General features: G+C 39.5%; 1 protein-coding gene and 1 pseudogene across 1 annotated transcript; one reads left to right on the forward strand and one right to left on the reverse strand.

The window, feature by feature from the left end:
- Window positions 1-5,191: 5,191 nt before the first annotated feature.
- LOC113930357 (ferritin heavy chain-like) lies at window positions 5,192-6,059 on the forward strand. Its single transcript, XM_035725488.1, has one exon. The coding sequence runs from the start codon at window positions 5,345-5,347 to the stop codon at window positions 5,912-5,914; it is 570 nt and encodes a 189-aa protein (XP_035581381.1). The 5' UTR covers window positions 5,192-5,344; the 3' UTR covers window positions 5,915-6,059.
- A 7,634-nt stretch (window positions 6,060-13,693) lies between these two features.
- LOC113930355 lies at window positions 13,694-15,737 on the reverse strand (annotated as a pseudogene).
- Between the last annotated feature and the right edge of the window lie 689 nt (window positions 15,738-16,426).

A 16,426-nucleotide genomic window follows, 5' to 3' on the forward strand; every position in this document is an offset into this window, starting at 1 on the left:
TATAAGAAAGCTATAGTAATCAACACAATATGGTATTGACATAAAAAGACACATAAATCAATGGACTAGAATAGAGAGCCTAGAAATAACCCCACACAGAAATGGTCAATTAATTTATGACAAAAGGGGCATGAGTATACAATGGGGAAAGAAAAATCACTTCAATATATGGTGTTGGATAAACTAGAATTACACACAACACAATGGAACTGGATCCCCGTCTTAAATCGTACACAAAAAATCAACTCAAATTGGGTCGAAAATTTAAATATAAGACCTGAAACCATGAAATTTCTAGAAGAAAACATAGGGGGTAAGCTTCTTGACATTAGTCTTGGTGATGATTTTTTGGATTTGACACCAAAAGCAAAGGCAACAAAATAAAAAACAAGAGGGAACATCAAGCTTAAAAGCTTTTGCACAGCAAAGGAAACAATTAACAAAATGAAAGGGCAACATAAGGAATGGGAGAAAATAGTTGCAAATCATATCTCCGAGAAGGGGCTAATATCCAAAATATATAAAGAACTCATACAACTCAATAGCAAAAAACCAATCTGATTTAAAAAATGACAGAGAAATGGAATGGACATTTTTTTCCAAAGACATCCAACTGTCCAACAGGTACATGAAAAGATGTTCAACATCACTCATCATAAGAGAAATGCAAATCAAAACCACAAGTTATCATCTCATACCTGTTAAAATGGCTATCATCAAAAAGACAAGAAATAAGTGCTGGTGAAGTTGTAGAAAATAGGGAACCCTTGTGCACTGTTGACCACTATGGAAAATAGTATGGAGATTCCTCTTCATATAAATACTACTTAAATACTACTATGAACTACTAAATATAATATGAACACTATTCATATATATAGAACTAGATCTAGTATTTCACTTCTGGGTATATATCCAAAGATAATGGAATCACTATCTCAAAAATATATCTGCACCCTCATGTATCACAGCATTACTGAAATAGCCAAGGCATGGAAACAACCTAAGTATCCACTGATGAATGAATAAAGAAATTGTAACATATATACAATGGAATATATTCAGCCACAAAAGGAGGGAATCCTGCCAATTGTGATAACATGGATGGCCTTTGAGGGCATTATGCTAAGTGAGATAAGTCAGAGAGAGACAAATACTATATAATTTCACTTATAAGTGGAATCCAAAAAAAAACAAATTCACAGATACAGAGAACATACTGATGGTTGCCAGTAAGAGGGGGTGGGGAGTACGGGAAATGGGTGAAGGTGGTCAAAAGATAAAAATGTCCAGTTATAAGATAAATAAGTTTTGGGAATGTAATGTACAGCACTGTGCTTTGTTAACATACTGTACTATATATATGAAAGTTATTAAGAGAGTAAATCTTAAAAGTTCTCATAATTAGAGAAAAAATAACTACGTGAGGTAATTAATGTTAACTAAACTTACTGTGGTAATCATTTGGCGATATATATATTATATATAATTGTAATATATATAAGTATAAATATATATGTATCAAATCATTATGTTGTACATCTTGGACTAATACAATGTCATATACCAATATAGCTCAGTAAAATTGGAAAAAACACCTTGCCTTAAAAAAATTTGAATTGGTACATTGCCTTCCTTAATGTGGGTGAAACTTATCCAATCAGCTGAAGGCCTGAAAAGAACAAAAAGGCTGACTATCCCTTGAGGGAACTCCTCCTGCCTGACTGCCTTCCATCTGGGACATTAGTATTTTCTTGCTTTCAAACTTAAACTGAAACTCAGTTCCTCCTGGTTCTTAACGCTGCTAGCCTTTGTACCTACACCATCATCTCTCCCGGGTCTCCAGTTTGCTGACTGTAGATCTTGGCACTTGTCAGCCTCTTTAATTGCATGTGCCAATTTCCTTTTTTCCCCCAGAATTTATTTATTTAGTTTTAATTTAAATTCCAGTTAGTTAACATACAATATAATATTAGTTTCAGGTGTACAATTTAGTGATTCAACACTTCTATATAAGCCAATTTCTTTTTTTAAAATTTTTTATTGTTATGTTAATCACCATACATTACATCATTAGTTTTTGATGTAGTGTTCCATGATTCATTGTTTGTGCATAACACCCAGTGCTCCATGCAGAATGTGCCCTCCTTAATACCCATCACCAGGCTAACCCATCCCCCCACGCCCCTCCCCTAAGCCAATTTCTTATAATAATAAGATATATATATTTTATTGGTCCTGTTGCCCTGGAGAACCCTAACACAAATACTGATCCACAAACATTTCATTTTATGGTCCTATAATATTTTTAAAAAACATAATCTGCTCTATACTGTTCCCATTCTATGTTTGTATTTAGTTTTATATTCCTCACTAAAGAAAAACTGGATGGAATGCTTTTGTTTATACATATGTATATTTCCTTTATGGAAATTTGAAGTCCCAGTCCATGCTTGTTTGTTGATTTTCTCTTAGAAGAGTTGGTTTTTATGTCTTGGGTTTCTCATAGTTATAACATATATTTTACTGTTATCTACTTCCCTAGGAGGTAATTATGAGGGATGAAATATCTGAGAAACACCACTGGCACCCCTTAGTATATGGTACACATAAAACTATTCAATAGCATTATTATTTTAAATATTTATAGAATAAAATTATAGGGGTAAATTAATTATTAAATAATCTTGGGAATATAATGAGAAAATATTCTACAAAATCAAGACCGCTTTTATTTAAATAGATTCTTACACTGAAATCTACAATGGAATCTCCCAAGGAAATTTTTAAAGTCTACAATTATATTAAGATAAAGTACTTGTGGGGGCGTCTGGGTGGCACAGTGGGTTAAGCCTCCGACTCTTGGTTTTGGCTCAGGTCATGATCTCAGGGTCGTGAGCTCAAGCCCTGCCTCCAGCTCGCGCTCAGCAATGAGTCTGCTTGGGGTTCTCTCTCTCTCTCCCTCTGCCCCTCCTGCTTCTCTCTCTCTCTCTCTCTCTCAAAATAAATAAATAAATCTCAAAAAAAAGACAAAGCACTTGTGTTAAGCAAATATAGAATAAAATTTTATGTCATTGAGAACTTTATGTCATAGTTCTTTTCCATCTCTAGTGTGTGATTTTATCATTAAAATCAACTTATCAAGTAGACATTGTTATTATTCTATCTCCTTACAGAATCAACAATTATATACCTCTAAAACTGCTTAGAGAAATTTACATTGTGATATTTGATATTTGATCCTTTGCTTTCTTCATAAAAACTGATTATAAAATACCATAAGCTTCCAAAGGGGAATAAAAAGACAAAAAAAAAAAAAAAGGTGCGTCAACTAGAGCCATGAGATTAAACCTTCCCGTGAAAATAGGCCTTTTAGGGCGCCTGGGTGGCTCAGTCTGTTAAGCATCTGCCTTTGGCTCAGGTCATGATCACAAGGTCCTGGGATCCAGTCCTGCATGGGACTCCCTGCACAGGGAGTCTGCTTCTCCCTCTGCCTGCCTCTCTCTCTCTCTCTCTGTCAAATGAATAAATAAAACCTTTAAAAAAATAGGTATTTTATCCTAACTTTATCTGAGAGCACTTATAATATTCTGTCACTCTATGTTGTATCTTGAGAACAGAGACCATGTTTGATTCTTCTGTATATCTCCAGAATCAGTGTCTGATATACATTTGGAGTATCTAAATGGTTGTTGAATTAATGCACAAATTGTTATAGATACCTAGATTGGTCTTATGTTTGTCACTATAAGATCCTTGAATCTAAGAACATATAGTTTTTTATTTTTTTATTTTTATTTTTTTAAAATATTTTATTTATTTATTTGACAGAGAGACAGAGAGAGAGCACAAATAGGCAGAGTGGCAGGCAGAGCGGCAGGCAGAGGGAGAGGGAGAAGCAGGCTCTCACTGAACAGGGAGCCCGATGAGGGGCTCGATCCCAGGACCCTGGGATCGTGACCTGAGCCAAAGGCAGCCACTTAACAGACTGAGACACCCAGGCTCCACAGAACATATAGTTTTTTAAAATTTACATATACACATGTAATATCTTTTATGTATGCACTTGGGACAATAAGGGGTTGGGGGAAAGATGGTTGTTTAGTTTCATCTGCTTCTCCACTCGAATGCAAACCCCAGTGGAACAGAAATTTCTCTCTTTGTTACTAATGTATGCCCAAATCACAGACCAGTGCCTGGGCAATATTAGGTAATCAATAAATATTTGCTGAATAAATGAATAAAAGGCAATTTGAGATCAGTGGTATTTCTTACCACTGTGGTTCATTCCACAGAATATAACTGAAGGAGTTTAAAAAAAAAAAAGGCTTGCTGAGTGGCAGTGAAAGTACAGATGAGGTCGGAGGGAGGGATACATCCACATGGTTAGCAGTGCATTCTCTAAGAATGCACCTAAAACTTGTGTTTTCTGCGAGAGAAAAGAGAAATCTGCATTTACCCAAGAGGAAGGGAACTGGCGAGCCAGGTGAGAGGGGGGTGAGCAAATCTAGGATGTCAGTGAAGAGATCACTGATGCCGTCCATACTGGGGTCCAGAGAGTGCAGAAGGAATGTGTTACTAGCACTGCGCTGCAAGAGTAAGAGATGAGAGGGAATACAGGGAGTGAAGAACAAGTGCAAAAAGAGTGGAAGACTGAGAGGTGGAAAGATTCGCTGAGACTTTGGAGGTGCTGCTCTGTTGGAAAAGACTGAACCTGATCATGAATAGGAGAGAAGTGGAGGTCCCTCCAGGAACTGAATAAGGAGGCTATCAGAAGTGTCATTAATATGGATGTTGAGTCACTGAGGATAGCTGCCATCCAAATAAAGCTCTGTGATACTAAATATTCCAATGAGTCCACACTGTATTTAATGAACAATCCCATCAGGACAATATTCCAGTACATCGCTCAAAGAAACCATGCATGTGACTAACTCAAAACGGTTGCACTTCTATTCACGAGTAACATTTAAAAGCATTATGTAGGCCACCCGCTCAGCACAGAGTCGCACTGTCACCCAGCTCCTTGGAACCGGAACAGCGCTCGCGCTCCGCCCCGCCCCAGCCCCGCCCCCAGCCCCGCCCAGTCACGCCCCCCTAGCCCCACGAGAGCCCAGGGCACCCTCCCCTCTGACCCCAATGACCTGCTAACGGATCCTCACCCCACCCCCCAACTCCCGGGTAACGGACCCACCTTCCGGTTCCAGCCCAGAGCTCGTGAGCCGCTAGCCCAGGAGCCTGCCTGCCTCCTGCCTCCCTCGTCGCCCACCTTGAAAAGGCGCCGAGGACCCGCCGCCACCGCCTTTGGCCCCGCAGCCCTCGCTTCAGCACCACCTTCGCCTTGATGCCCGGGCTGCCAGCCATGGCCACCTCGCCACTCTCACAAGTGCGCCAGAACTACCACCCCGACTGCGAGGCCGCCATCAACAGCCAGATCAACCTGGAGCTTTACGCCTCCTACGTGTACCTGTCCATGGCCTTCTACTTCGACCGCGACGACGTGGCCTTGAAGAACTTCGCCCAGTTCTTCCTGCGCCAGTCCCGCGAGGAGACCGAGCATGCCGAGAAGCTGATGCAGCTGCAGAACCAGCGCGGGGGCCGCATCCGCCTCCGTGACATCAAGAAGCCGGACCGCGACGACTGGGAGAGCGGCCTGAACGCCATGGAGTGTGCCCTGCACCTGGAGAAGAACGTGAACCAGAGCCTGCTCGACCTGCACCAGCTGGCCACCGACAAGAGCGACGCCCACCTGTGCGACTTCCTCGAGAGCCACTACCTGCACGAGCAAGTCAAGTCCATCAAAGAGCTGGGGGGCTATGTCACCAGCCTGTGCAAGATGGGGGCCCCGGAAGCCGGCATGGCAGAGTACCTCTTTGACAAGCTCACCCTGGGCGACAGCGACAAAAAGAACTGAGTTGGGACTGTTTCCCCTCTAGCCACAGGGTGCATGGTGACTTTCCCTGATCACCATGCCGAGCCTGCATATTGCAGTATTGCCTTTGCAAAACGTTCCAGGTTTTTTCTTCCAGTTTTGCCATTTCTTCCAATAAAATTATTTGTTAAAGTTCTCTGGTTGATTCGTGTCCAAATCTCTCGCCTTTCCAGCAGTCCCTCCACCCACCCATGCCCCAACCACACAGCTCAGGATCTCCAGAGATGGAGGGAGAAGGTATTCTATGGGATCCTGGAAAACACAAAATCAATCTTCCCTTTATAAATGATGTAGGCATATGGGGGTGGGGTGGAATGGGGTGGGGTGGGGTGAGGTGGAGCCCTGGTGAATGTGGGAGCCAGTGCATGGTAAAAGTATAAAAACATGACCTGACAGTCACAATTGAGGTTGCCTCTGGAGAAAGTGGAGGGAATGGGATCGGGCAGGCATTAAAATAAAGGGTTCTTAAATTTTACTTGAAAATTTTTAGTTTACTGATATATGCAAATGTTAAATTTTGTTAACTGGATAGCATGATGGAGACAGCAGAAGCCAGCTTGGCAGAGTATCTCTTTGACAAGCTACCCTGGGCGAAAGTGACAGTATAACTGAGCCTCAGCTCACTTTCCCACAGACAGGGGAGTGAGTTCATAAGTCACCATGCTGGACATGCATACTGCCCTTACAAAACATCTAAATATATTTTTTCCTTCAATTGTACCCTTTCTTCCAGGAAAGTAATGTGGTACCAGAAAACCAAAATTACCTTATTAGAAGAGCTGAAGAATACATGGTCAAGGCTGAAACTCAAATCTGTGATACTGAATATGAAGTACAATAAATCCCCTTGAATGTTAAGTCAGTGAGTCTGGCTGCTTTGAAGAATGTAGGGGGTTGGGGAAGACCTGAAGCTGGGAGGCCATTCAGGAGATACTATAGTTGGTCCAATGAGAGATATTGGTGGCTGAATTGGAGGGGAGGCTCACAAGTGGAGGATGAGACACATTCTAGTTGGACTTGGATGAGTCAACAAGGTTTGCTCATGGACCAGAGGCGAAGAAGGAGAAATGAAAATAATCTAGGTTCTGATGTTTGGACTTGAACACCTGGGTTGACAATAGTGCTATTTATTAATTTGGGGACTTTTGCCAGAGGCACATCTGGGTTGGAAGAATGGGAAAGTCGTATCACATAAAATCTGAGATGCCTATTAGATATCCAAATAGAACTATCATGCAGGCAGCTGGGAAAAAAATGAATCTGGAGCTCAGATAGGAAGTCAAGCTTGGGAATATACACACGGGAAGCATTGTGACTGGATAAATTCACTTAGAAAGAATGTAGAGAGAGTATGGCACAGCCCACCCCAAGCCCAGGGCAGGTAACGTTTAGAGAAGGGACTGAGGCGTTTGAACACCCAGAGAGCTGCTGACCCCAACTTGACCATTATCTTATTCCAGACTGAATGGCCACTTATGTGCACACCCACTGTATCCCCAAATCAGCCTGTTCCTGACCTCGCTGTGGCCTCTGGATTGTTCCCTTCAGTATGTGGTAAAGATTTAGCCTTTTTTTTTTTTTTTAAATCTTCCTGGCTATGTGTAGAAAGAAATTATGTCCCAGTTAAAAAAAAAAAAACAAACAAAAGATTTCCAAAGGAAAGGATAGACATGTATTTGTATGATTTTCTTTTTTATGTTCCCCTTTCAAAACTCTGCCTCTTTTTCAGTCCATTCTCTATTTAACCAGATGAAATCATCACCCATGTAGTCCCTAGTGCTATCTATCTGAGAAAAACACTCAAAATATTATGTTTCCTCTCTGCCATGTGTGGGTTACAAAGACAAAAGTTAAAAATTTACAGACTTTGTATCTTATATTCAAAGACACATGGATAGTTTTTTAAAGCCAGCAGATGGCTTTGAAGCATTTAGAAAAATATAACGAAGTTAAGGTAAGCAATAATTACATCCACGTCTCCCCATGGCTGTGCTTCAATAGTTCCTTAAGAATGAGGATTATGGTTCTCTGAGTTCAGTTTACAGGAAACTAGCTACTGACCCTTAACTCTGTTTAGTCAAATTTAGTCTTTTTCCTTTATTTCCTTCTCTGCCTGTTTTGAGGACCTCCTCTTTCTGATTTGTCTCAGACCTTACAGGTGTGTATGTACGTTGCTATTCTGTTACATACTGGTGATCTAACACATATAAGAGGACTAAAGAAGTCCGTTTTTAGTCTCACTCAAAGTTAAATCCATCAGTTTTTCTCCTTTTTTGAACACCCAGTGTTATAAGTGCATGCTATATTTGAGGTACTATTTCAGATGCTTTCCAGACATTGTGTTGTTGTCACATCAACCTTGTGAAGTATGGATCCTCCCTACTTTAAATATGAGAAATTGGGTTCAGAGTAGCATCATTTTTTTGGGACAGCACAGCTGATAAGTGATAGGGCTAGAATCATCTGACTTTAGAAGGGGATAAACTCTGCATATTTTCTGCTCTGCTGTCATCTCAATTCCTTGAGCCATGTAATCCACATTGCATAGATTATTTCATTTAAGCAGTGGTACTGTGGGATGAATCTCTATCTCTATTTTATTAAAAAATGACAGGCTTATGGGTGGTGTTTGCATGTCCCTTGCTGGTGTTCAGACCCAGAGTCCTATTCTTCTCTGTTGCATCCAGCCCTGAATTACTTATTTCACACTTGGTGTTCACTGAACACACAGGTCCCTAATCCTCATATGTATCACAAACTGGCTGCTCTCTTTACTTTTATAGGTCACAGTTAGGTTTCTTAAAAGGATCACTTGTGCTTTTTTACTTCCCTGAAAAAATGAATTTGTTTGCGTTAAGTTTTAGAAGCAGTAATACATCTGTAAGATTCAGAAATCAAAATACATCAAAAGATTTATGGTGAATCATTCATTCTGTCAATCTCCCCAGCCTCCCAAATATTTCAACCTAATGGGTGTTTCTGTGGAGGGATAAGCCCTTGGAGTTCCCTACTATGCTACTGACCCTGACATCACCCAATTCAATGATTTTAATATATTAATATTAATATTTTAATATATTTACTGAGTTGTGCAACTAACATCACAATCTAATTTTAGAACAATTCATCACTACCCTCCCCCCAACTACAGTCACTCTGCAATAACACCCCCAGCCCCTGGCAAACACTGATCTATTCTACACATTTGCCCTTTCTAGACATTTAATATAAATGGAAGCATACAATGTGTACTCTTTTGTATTTCTTTCACTGGGCAAAATGTTTTTGAGCTTCATCCATGTTGCAACATATATTGGTACTTCATTCTATTATTTATTGCTGAGTAACATTCTACTGTATGGATATACCACTTCTGTTTATTTACCAGCTGAAAGATATGTGCTCTACTTTTAGGCTGTTGGGAATACTGCTGCTATAAACAGTCACATACAAATTTAAAAGCATGTTTTCATTTCTCCTGGGCAGATACCGGAGTGATATTGCTGTGGCATATGGTAAGCACATACTCAACTTTATAAGAAACTGCTAATCTGATCTGTTTTCTTTTTTTTAAAGATTTTATTTATTTATTTGACAGAGAGAGCACAAGCAGGGGGAGTAGCAGGCAGAGGGAGAAGGAGAAGCAGGCTCCCCGCTGAGCAGGGAGCCTGATGCGGGGCTGGATCCCAGGACTCTGGGATCATGACCTGAGCCGAATGCAGCCACTTAACCGACTGAGCCACCCAGGCACCCCTCTAATCTATTTTCTAAAATGTCTACATTATTTTATGAAATTTCTATCAGTAATATGTGAGGGTCCAATTTCTCTACATAAAGATGTAATACATGAAAATGCCTTTTGGGGAGGAGTTAAGATAGTGGAGGAGTAGGGGACCCTAAGTTCGTCTGGTCCCTGGAATCCAGTAGGTAGTTATCAAATCATTCTGAACACCTGCAAAATCAATCAGAGATCTGAGAAAAGAAATGCTGCAATTTTACAAACAGAAAAGCGACCACCTCTTGGAAGGTAGGAGGTGCAGAGACTTGAATCTGGGGTGATATATATATATAGAGAGAGGGAGAGAGAGAGAGAGAGAGAGAGAGAGAGAGAGAGAGAATAATGCAATGGGGAGGGAGCTGGCTTAAGGAGGCTACCGCAAAGTATCATAAGTAATGGAGTGAAAAATCAGAACTTTTAGAAGTCTGCTACAGTGGGGGACGTCCCTGGCTTAAAGGTGCTCAGGTAGCTAAGTGGGGCAGAATCCCAGGCGGGACAGCGTGGTCTCAGTATCCCGTGCGGTCACAGGAAGAACGGAGATGCCCGAGTGGGGCAGAGTTCCCATGTATAAGAGCAGGGAAGCCGGCTGAAAAGAGCGAGTCTAGGTGCAGGCTTTCTGCTCTGTGTTGCTATAAACTGAAGTGCTGCACGATTCTGTGACATCTCTCCTAGCAGGGGCCCAGCAAAAGGCAGAAAGCAATGGCGAGACCCCCCTCCCTCCCCTGAGAGGAACAGCGTGGGTCTGCACTGCAGAGTCCTTATAATTTGGAGTCTTGAAACTCAGTAGTGTGCCTGAGATAAAAACGCTTGGTCACAGCCTGGGCGAACACAGAGTTCCCATGGAAACCAGGGAGACAAGAGTGATTGACTGCTTTTCTGTGAGGGCTCACTGAAGAGCAGGGGGCACAAACTTTCAGCTCTGGGGCTAGAGAGTGGGGTGCCACCATTTTCATCCTGCCCATTGGTGCTCAAAGCCTTCAGGGAGCAAAACAGCGCCACATAGTGGAATCTGGGGCTCTTACCCTGAGCCTGGCCCCCTGGCAAGGGAGGTGCTTTTCCACAAGGGTAAGGCACCTGAGAATCAGCGCAACAGGCTCCTCCCCCAGAAGACCAGCAGGAACAACTGGCTAGCACCAAGTTTACTGATCATAGAGAACTGCAAAGCTTCGGCTTTTGGGGAAAACAATATATAGCATTCCTGGGTTTTTTTTTTAATGCTTTAGTCTTTCAGTATTATTTTTTCAGCTATTTTCTTATTTTTTCAATTCTTTCTTTATTATTTTTAAGTTTATATATATATTATATATATTTTACTTTTGGTTTCCTTTCATTGTATTTTATTTTATTTTTGTATATATATAAGTTTTTTGTCCTTCCTATTTTGGGATCTGGTTTCTTTTAACTAGCAGACCAAAACACATCCAGGATCTAGTTTTTTGTTTTGTTCTGTTTTGTTTGTTGCTTGATTTTTTTTATTTTGTTTTGTTTTTTCTTTTTCTTTTTTTTCTGTTGTTGTTATTGTTGTCTTTTTCTTCTATTCTCTTCTGGACAAAATGACGAGATGGAGAAATTCATCCCAAAAGAACGAACAGGAAGTAGTACTCACTGCCAGGGATTTAATCAATAAGGATATAAGTAAGATGTCTGAACTAGAATTTAAAACAATGATTATAAAGATACTAGCTGGGCTTGAAAAAAGCATAGAAGACACTAGAGAATCCCCTTCTGGAGAAATAAAAGAACTAAAATCTAGTCAGGCCAAAATTAAAATGCTCTTACTGAGATGCAGTCCCAAATAGAAGCTCTAAAAGCAAGGATAAATGAGACAGAAGAGTCAGTAATAGAGAATATAAAATGATGGAAAATAAGGAAGCTGAAAAGAAGAGAGAAAGACAATTACTGGATCACGAAGGGAGACTTTGAGAACTCAGCAATTCCATAAAGTGAAATAATATCCAGATAATAGGGGTCCCAGAAGATGAAGAGAGGAAGAGATGAGCAGAAGGTTTATTTGAACAAATTATAGCTGAGAGCTTCCCTAATCTGGGGAAGGAAACAGGCATTCAGGTCCAGGAGGCACAGAGATCCCCCTTCAAAATCAATAAAAATATGGCAACACCTTGACATATAATAGTGAAGCTTACACATTTCAAAGATAAAGAGAAAATCCTGAAAGCAGCTCAGGACAACAGGTTCTTAACTGACAAGGGTAGACACATAAGGCTGGCAGCCAACTTGTCCACAGAGACTGGGCAGGCCAGAAAGGACTGGAATGATACATTCAATGTGCTAAATGGGAAGAATATGCAGCCAAGAATACTTTATCCAGCAAGGCTGTCATTCAGAATAGGAGAGATAAAGAGTTTCCAGGACAAACAAAAACTAAAGGATTATAACAATTCTTTTTTTAAAAAAGATTTATTTATTTATTTTAGAGAAAGAGAGTGCATGCACATGAGTGGGGCGAGGGGCAGAGGGAGAGGAAGAGGGAGAGAAGCAGACTCCCTGCGAAGTGTGGAGCCCGCCCTTAAGATTATAACAATTATCAGTAATTAACTAAACAAGAAGGTAGAAAATTAGTAAATATATATAAGACCTGATCAAATCTATCAACAAATTTGACCTAATTGACATTTATAGGCTACTCCCCCCCAATAGCAGAATGCATATTCTTTTCCAATGTGCCTGGAACACTCACTAAGATAGACTATATGCTAATGCGTGAAAGGAATCTCAATTAATTTTGAAAAATATTAAATCATACACATATTCTCTGACTACAATGGAATTAAACTGAAGTCAAAAACAACAAAAAGCTATCTGCAGTCCTCCAGAATTGGAAAGTTAAATAGCACACTTATAAATAAGCCATGGCTCAGAGAAAAATTTGCAGGGAAATTAGAAACTCTTTTGAACTCAATGACCAGCAACACACAAATATAAAAAATAATGTATAAAAATCTGTGGGGCACAACTAAAGCAGTGTTTAGAGGGAAATTTATAGCTATAAACAATAAAGAAAAGTAATGAAACAAAACACTGGTTCTTTTAAAAATCAATCAAATTGATAAATCTCTAGATTAGACTGTTCAAGTAAAAGAGGAAAAAAACAGAAATTATCAATATCAGGAATGAGAGATAGTATTATTACAGACCATATACTCTTTTACTGTATAATCAGGGAATATTACAATTCTATGCCAAAATATTTTATAAATTTAGATGAAATGGATAAATTCCTTGAAAGACAAAATTACTCAAACACAAGAAATATAAAATCTGAATAGATGTATATCGAATTTGTTATTAAATTCCTTTCCACTAAGAAAATGCCAAGGATAATTTTCTTCACTGATGAATCCTATCACACATTTAAATAAGAATAATAATTCTGTGCAAAGTCATTCAGAAAATATAGGAAATGCGACCACTTCCTAATTCACTTTATGAGTCCCACATTACCATGGTACTAAAACCAAGCAAAGTCATTATAGGAAGGAAAAATACTACAGAAAAAATCCCTCATGGACATTCAAGGAAAAATCCTTAACACTGTACATCAAATCCATCAATATATAACAAAGAATAATACAGTATGAACATTTATGGTTTAACCCAGGAATGCTAGATTGATAGAACATTCAATAATCAATCAGATTAATTCAGGATAATAACAGAGTAATGGAGAAAAATGAGACCATCTCAATAGATACATAAAAGCATTTCACATAATTTAATATATATTTACAATAAAAACTTTCAGCAAACAGAAAATAGAAGGCACCACCATAAACTTGGTAAACAGCTACAGAAGCTAACATTATTATTATTATTTTTTTTAAATTGCTACCAAGTTTACTATGTTTTTCACAATATAGTGCTTCAGGACTTTTTAATGTAAATAAATATTTTTGGTTAACTAATTTTCCAAAATAATGATACAAATTTAGCATTCTTCTTGGAATGGAAAATTTGCTTTGAGATTACTTCATTCTTTTTCTCTTTTTCAAAAATGCATCTCATAGTGCCAGCTGCTTTTCTCGGAAGGAACCCTTGTTTTTTGACCGGACATTATGGCTATATCGCATCATCATAAAGTTCTTCTGTTTTTTCTTCTCTTTATTTGTGGAACTGGAAAATGGGTTCATTTTGGTTTTCTTCCTCACAAATTCTTTCCGGTCTGTCTTTCCGGCCATTGCCGTTGCTTGTCTCCTTGTCAGACTTTGGCTTCTTAAGAAGGCGTTCAATGTCCCGAAGAGAAAGTAACTCACCCCTGGGATCCTCATCACTATCGATTTCAATATCGGGCTTTCCCTGGGGCAGCGTCGAGTTCTTTCGTCATTTGGGCCATGCAGTCTGGAGTCTTCCTGAGTTAAAACTCGGCTCGTGCTAATGGCTGCAGCTTTGGCTTTCCGCTCCTCCATGGGCATGCTGTTGAGCTTCTTGGATATTTCTTGGCTGTTCTTCATCTGAAGAGTGGCGCACATTAACCCACTCACCATCGGCATCTGCCTCCTCACTGAGACTGGTACTTTCCCACCCATCTTCATCGTTTTCAGCATCCTCTTCTTTTTCAAATTCTAGAACTTCTGCTCCTGGAATGTAATCTTTAGCATCTAATTCTCCATATTCTTGCACTCTTGCTTCTATGGAGGCCTCTGTAGGCTTACCCCAGAATTTCTTCTGCAACGTCTTAGGATTCAGTGTTTGGAAGAGCTGAATCAAAGTTCTAGCAGACATCATCACATTCTTATCTCTGTGTGTTTTATACTGAGCCAGGTCTTGGAGAAGTTCTTCAGTCATGGCTAGAGGACATCGAGCTGTTAGCTCTTTTATAGCATTGATTCCTACTGTCATGACCTCCCCAGAGTTCTTGTTGGTGACAAAATTGTTGGCCACAGTCATGAGCACTGACTGAATGATCTCTGGGGGTTCTAAGTGATGAGATGTTTGGGCAGCAAACAGAAGGATCTTTGTTACTTCTCTTTGGTGGGGCTGCAGAAACCTTTGCACAAATGGATAGAAGTTAAAGAGAGAAAGCTCGTGAATTCCCACTAATCTGGAGATGAGGTTCATGAGCATCATTTTCACCTCCAACCTCTCTGTAGAGCTCTCTAGCTGCTTTAGTAGATTTTCTGCAAAATCTTGGGGATCATGAATCAAATGAATAACTGAAAAGTTAAAGACCTCTGGTTTTTTCTTCTTTTTTTGTTTCTTGAGCACTTTCATAGCCTTTTCCAACCTTTTCTTGTGTTTGGAGCTTTTCTTCCCTGTGGCATATTGCACTAGCAGGTCTCTTGCTGTTGGTCCTTTATCCTCAGATTCTGAGTCGCTGTCCTGTTTCTCCTCTTCATCTTTCCCAAGGAAAAATGTCAAAGCAGCAACTAATATCTTGGTAACCTTGGAGAAACATGCAGTTGTGATCCCATTGACAGTTTTGGCATCATTCCAGATGTTTCTTCTGTAGAGTTCAATCATCACATCCAAAGATACCTTGGCTGCAGTTGCATTGCTGTCTCTTAACATGGTGTACATGAAATTCTGCAACACTATATTCACTTTATTGTTCTTGTGTTTTGCATTTATATTCTTGATAACAGTGACAATATGTGTGTATAAAGTCTTTCGCAGAAGCTTATCACGGCAACACAGAAGTTCAAAGAAGAGTTCTAGCAAATTTGATGGATTGATGAGATTCTTATTTCTCAGCAAGATCAAAGTTTTGCAAAATGTCATTCGAAGATCTGGATCCAAGACAGCGTGATTGTAGGAGAGAAGATCTTTCAGCTCTTGAGGAAAATTACTTAAATGTTCTGGATAGCAGTGACTAATCTGTGCCATAAACATCACCAGCTCTGCCAGTTCTCTGCTAGGTTTGTTTGGTTGTAATTTGAAAATCTCCACATTGGATTTGTAGTGATTATACTGCTGTAGAAACTCCTCGACGTAGGCTGGCAGATCCCACTTGATCAGATTCTGTAACTGCGGCAGGTTGCTGGGCAGCTTGTTATTGTTTCTGTTAGACATGTTGGCTGCTGACTGGCTCCGCAGGGAACAGTTTTAAGAAACCCCACACCGCCGGCAACCACCAACCGTGTCGGCTGCGTGTGTTAACATTATTTTTAACGGTGAAATATTGGGTACTTTCCCCCTAAGACCAGAAACAAGGAAAGCAAGCCTGCTCTCATCACTTCTAATCTATATTTTTAGGAGATACTAACCAGCTAAACAAGGTAGCAGAAAGGGGGAAAAGATATCCAGATTGGAAAGAAAGAAGTTAAACTCTCTTTATTGACAGACAACATGATTTATGTATAACGCTAAGGAATTAGTTCTAATAGCTACTAAATTATATCTACAAACAAAAGATTTCAGTATACGAGATCAATACACAAAATCAATTGTATTCTATGCTAGTAAACAATGAACAGTTGGAAAATTAAAAAATGGAAAAGTTATCACTTAAAATTGTATTAAGAACATTAAATAATTTGGGATAAATTTTACAAAGTATATATAAGTCCTATATACTAAAAATTATAAAACTCTGCTTAGTGAAATTAAAGAAGACTAAATAGATGGAGAGATATAGGATAAACAGATTGGAAGACTAAATATTATTTAAATGACAATCCTTCCTAAATTGGTCTATATATTCAACATAGTTTCAATCAAAATCTCAGCAGGACTTTCCAAAGAAATTGATAACTTAATTC

Source organism: Zalophus californianus, chromosome X, assembly GCF_009762305.2.
Source record: "Zalophus californianus isolate mZalCal1 chromosome X, mZalCal1.pri.v2, whole genome shotgun sequence".
Taxonomy (NCBI): domain Eukaryota; kingdom Metazoa; phylum Chordata; class Mammalia; order Carnivora; family Otariidae; genus Zalophus; species Zalophus californianus.

Bases quoted from the DNA above. Each gene is read 5' to 3' on its own strand.
- LOC113930357 (XM_035725488.1), top strand. From the start codon at position 5,345: ATGCCCGGGCTGCCAGCCATGGCCACCTCGCCACTCTCACAAGTGCGC.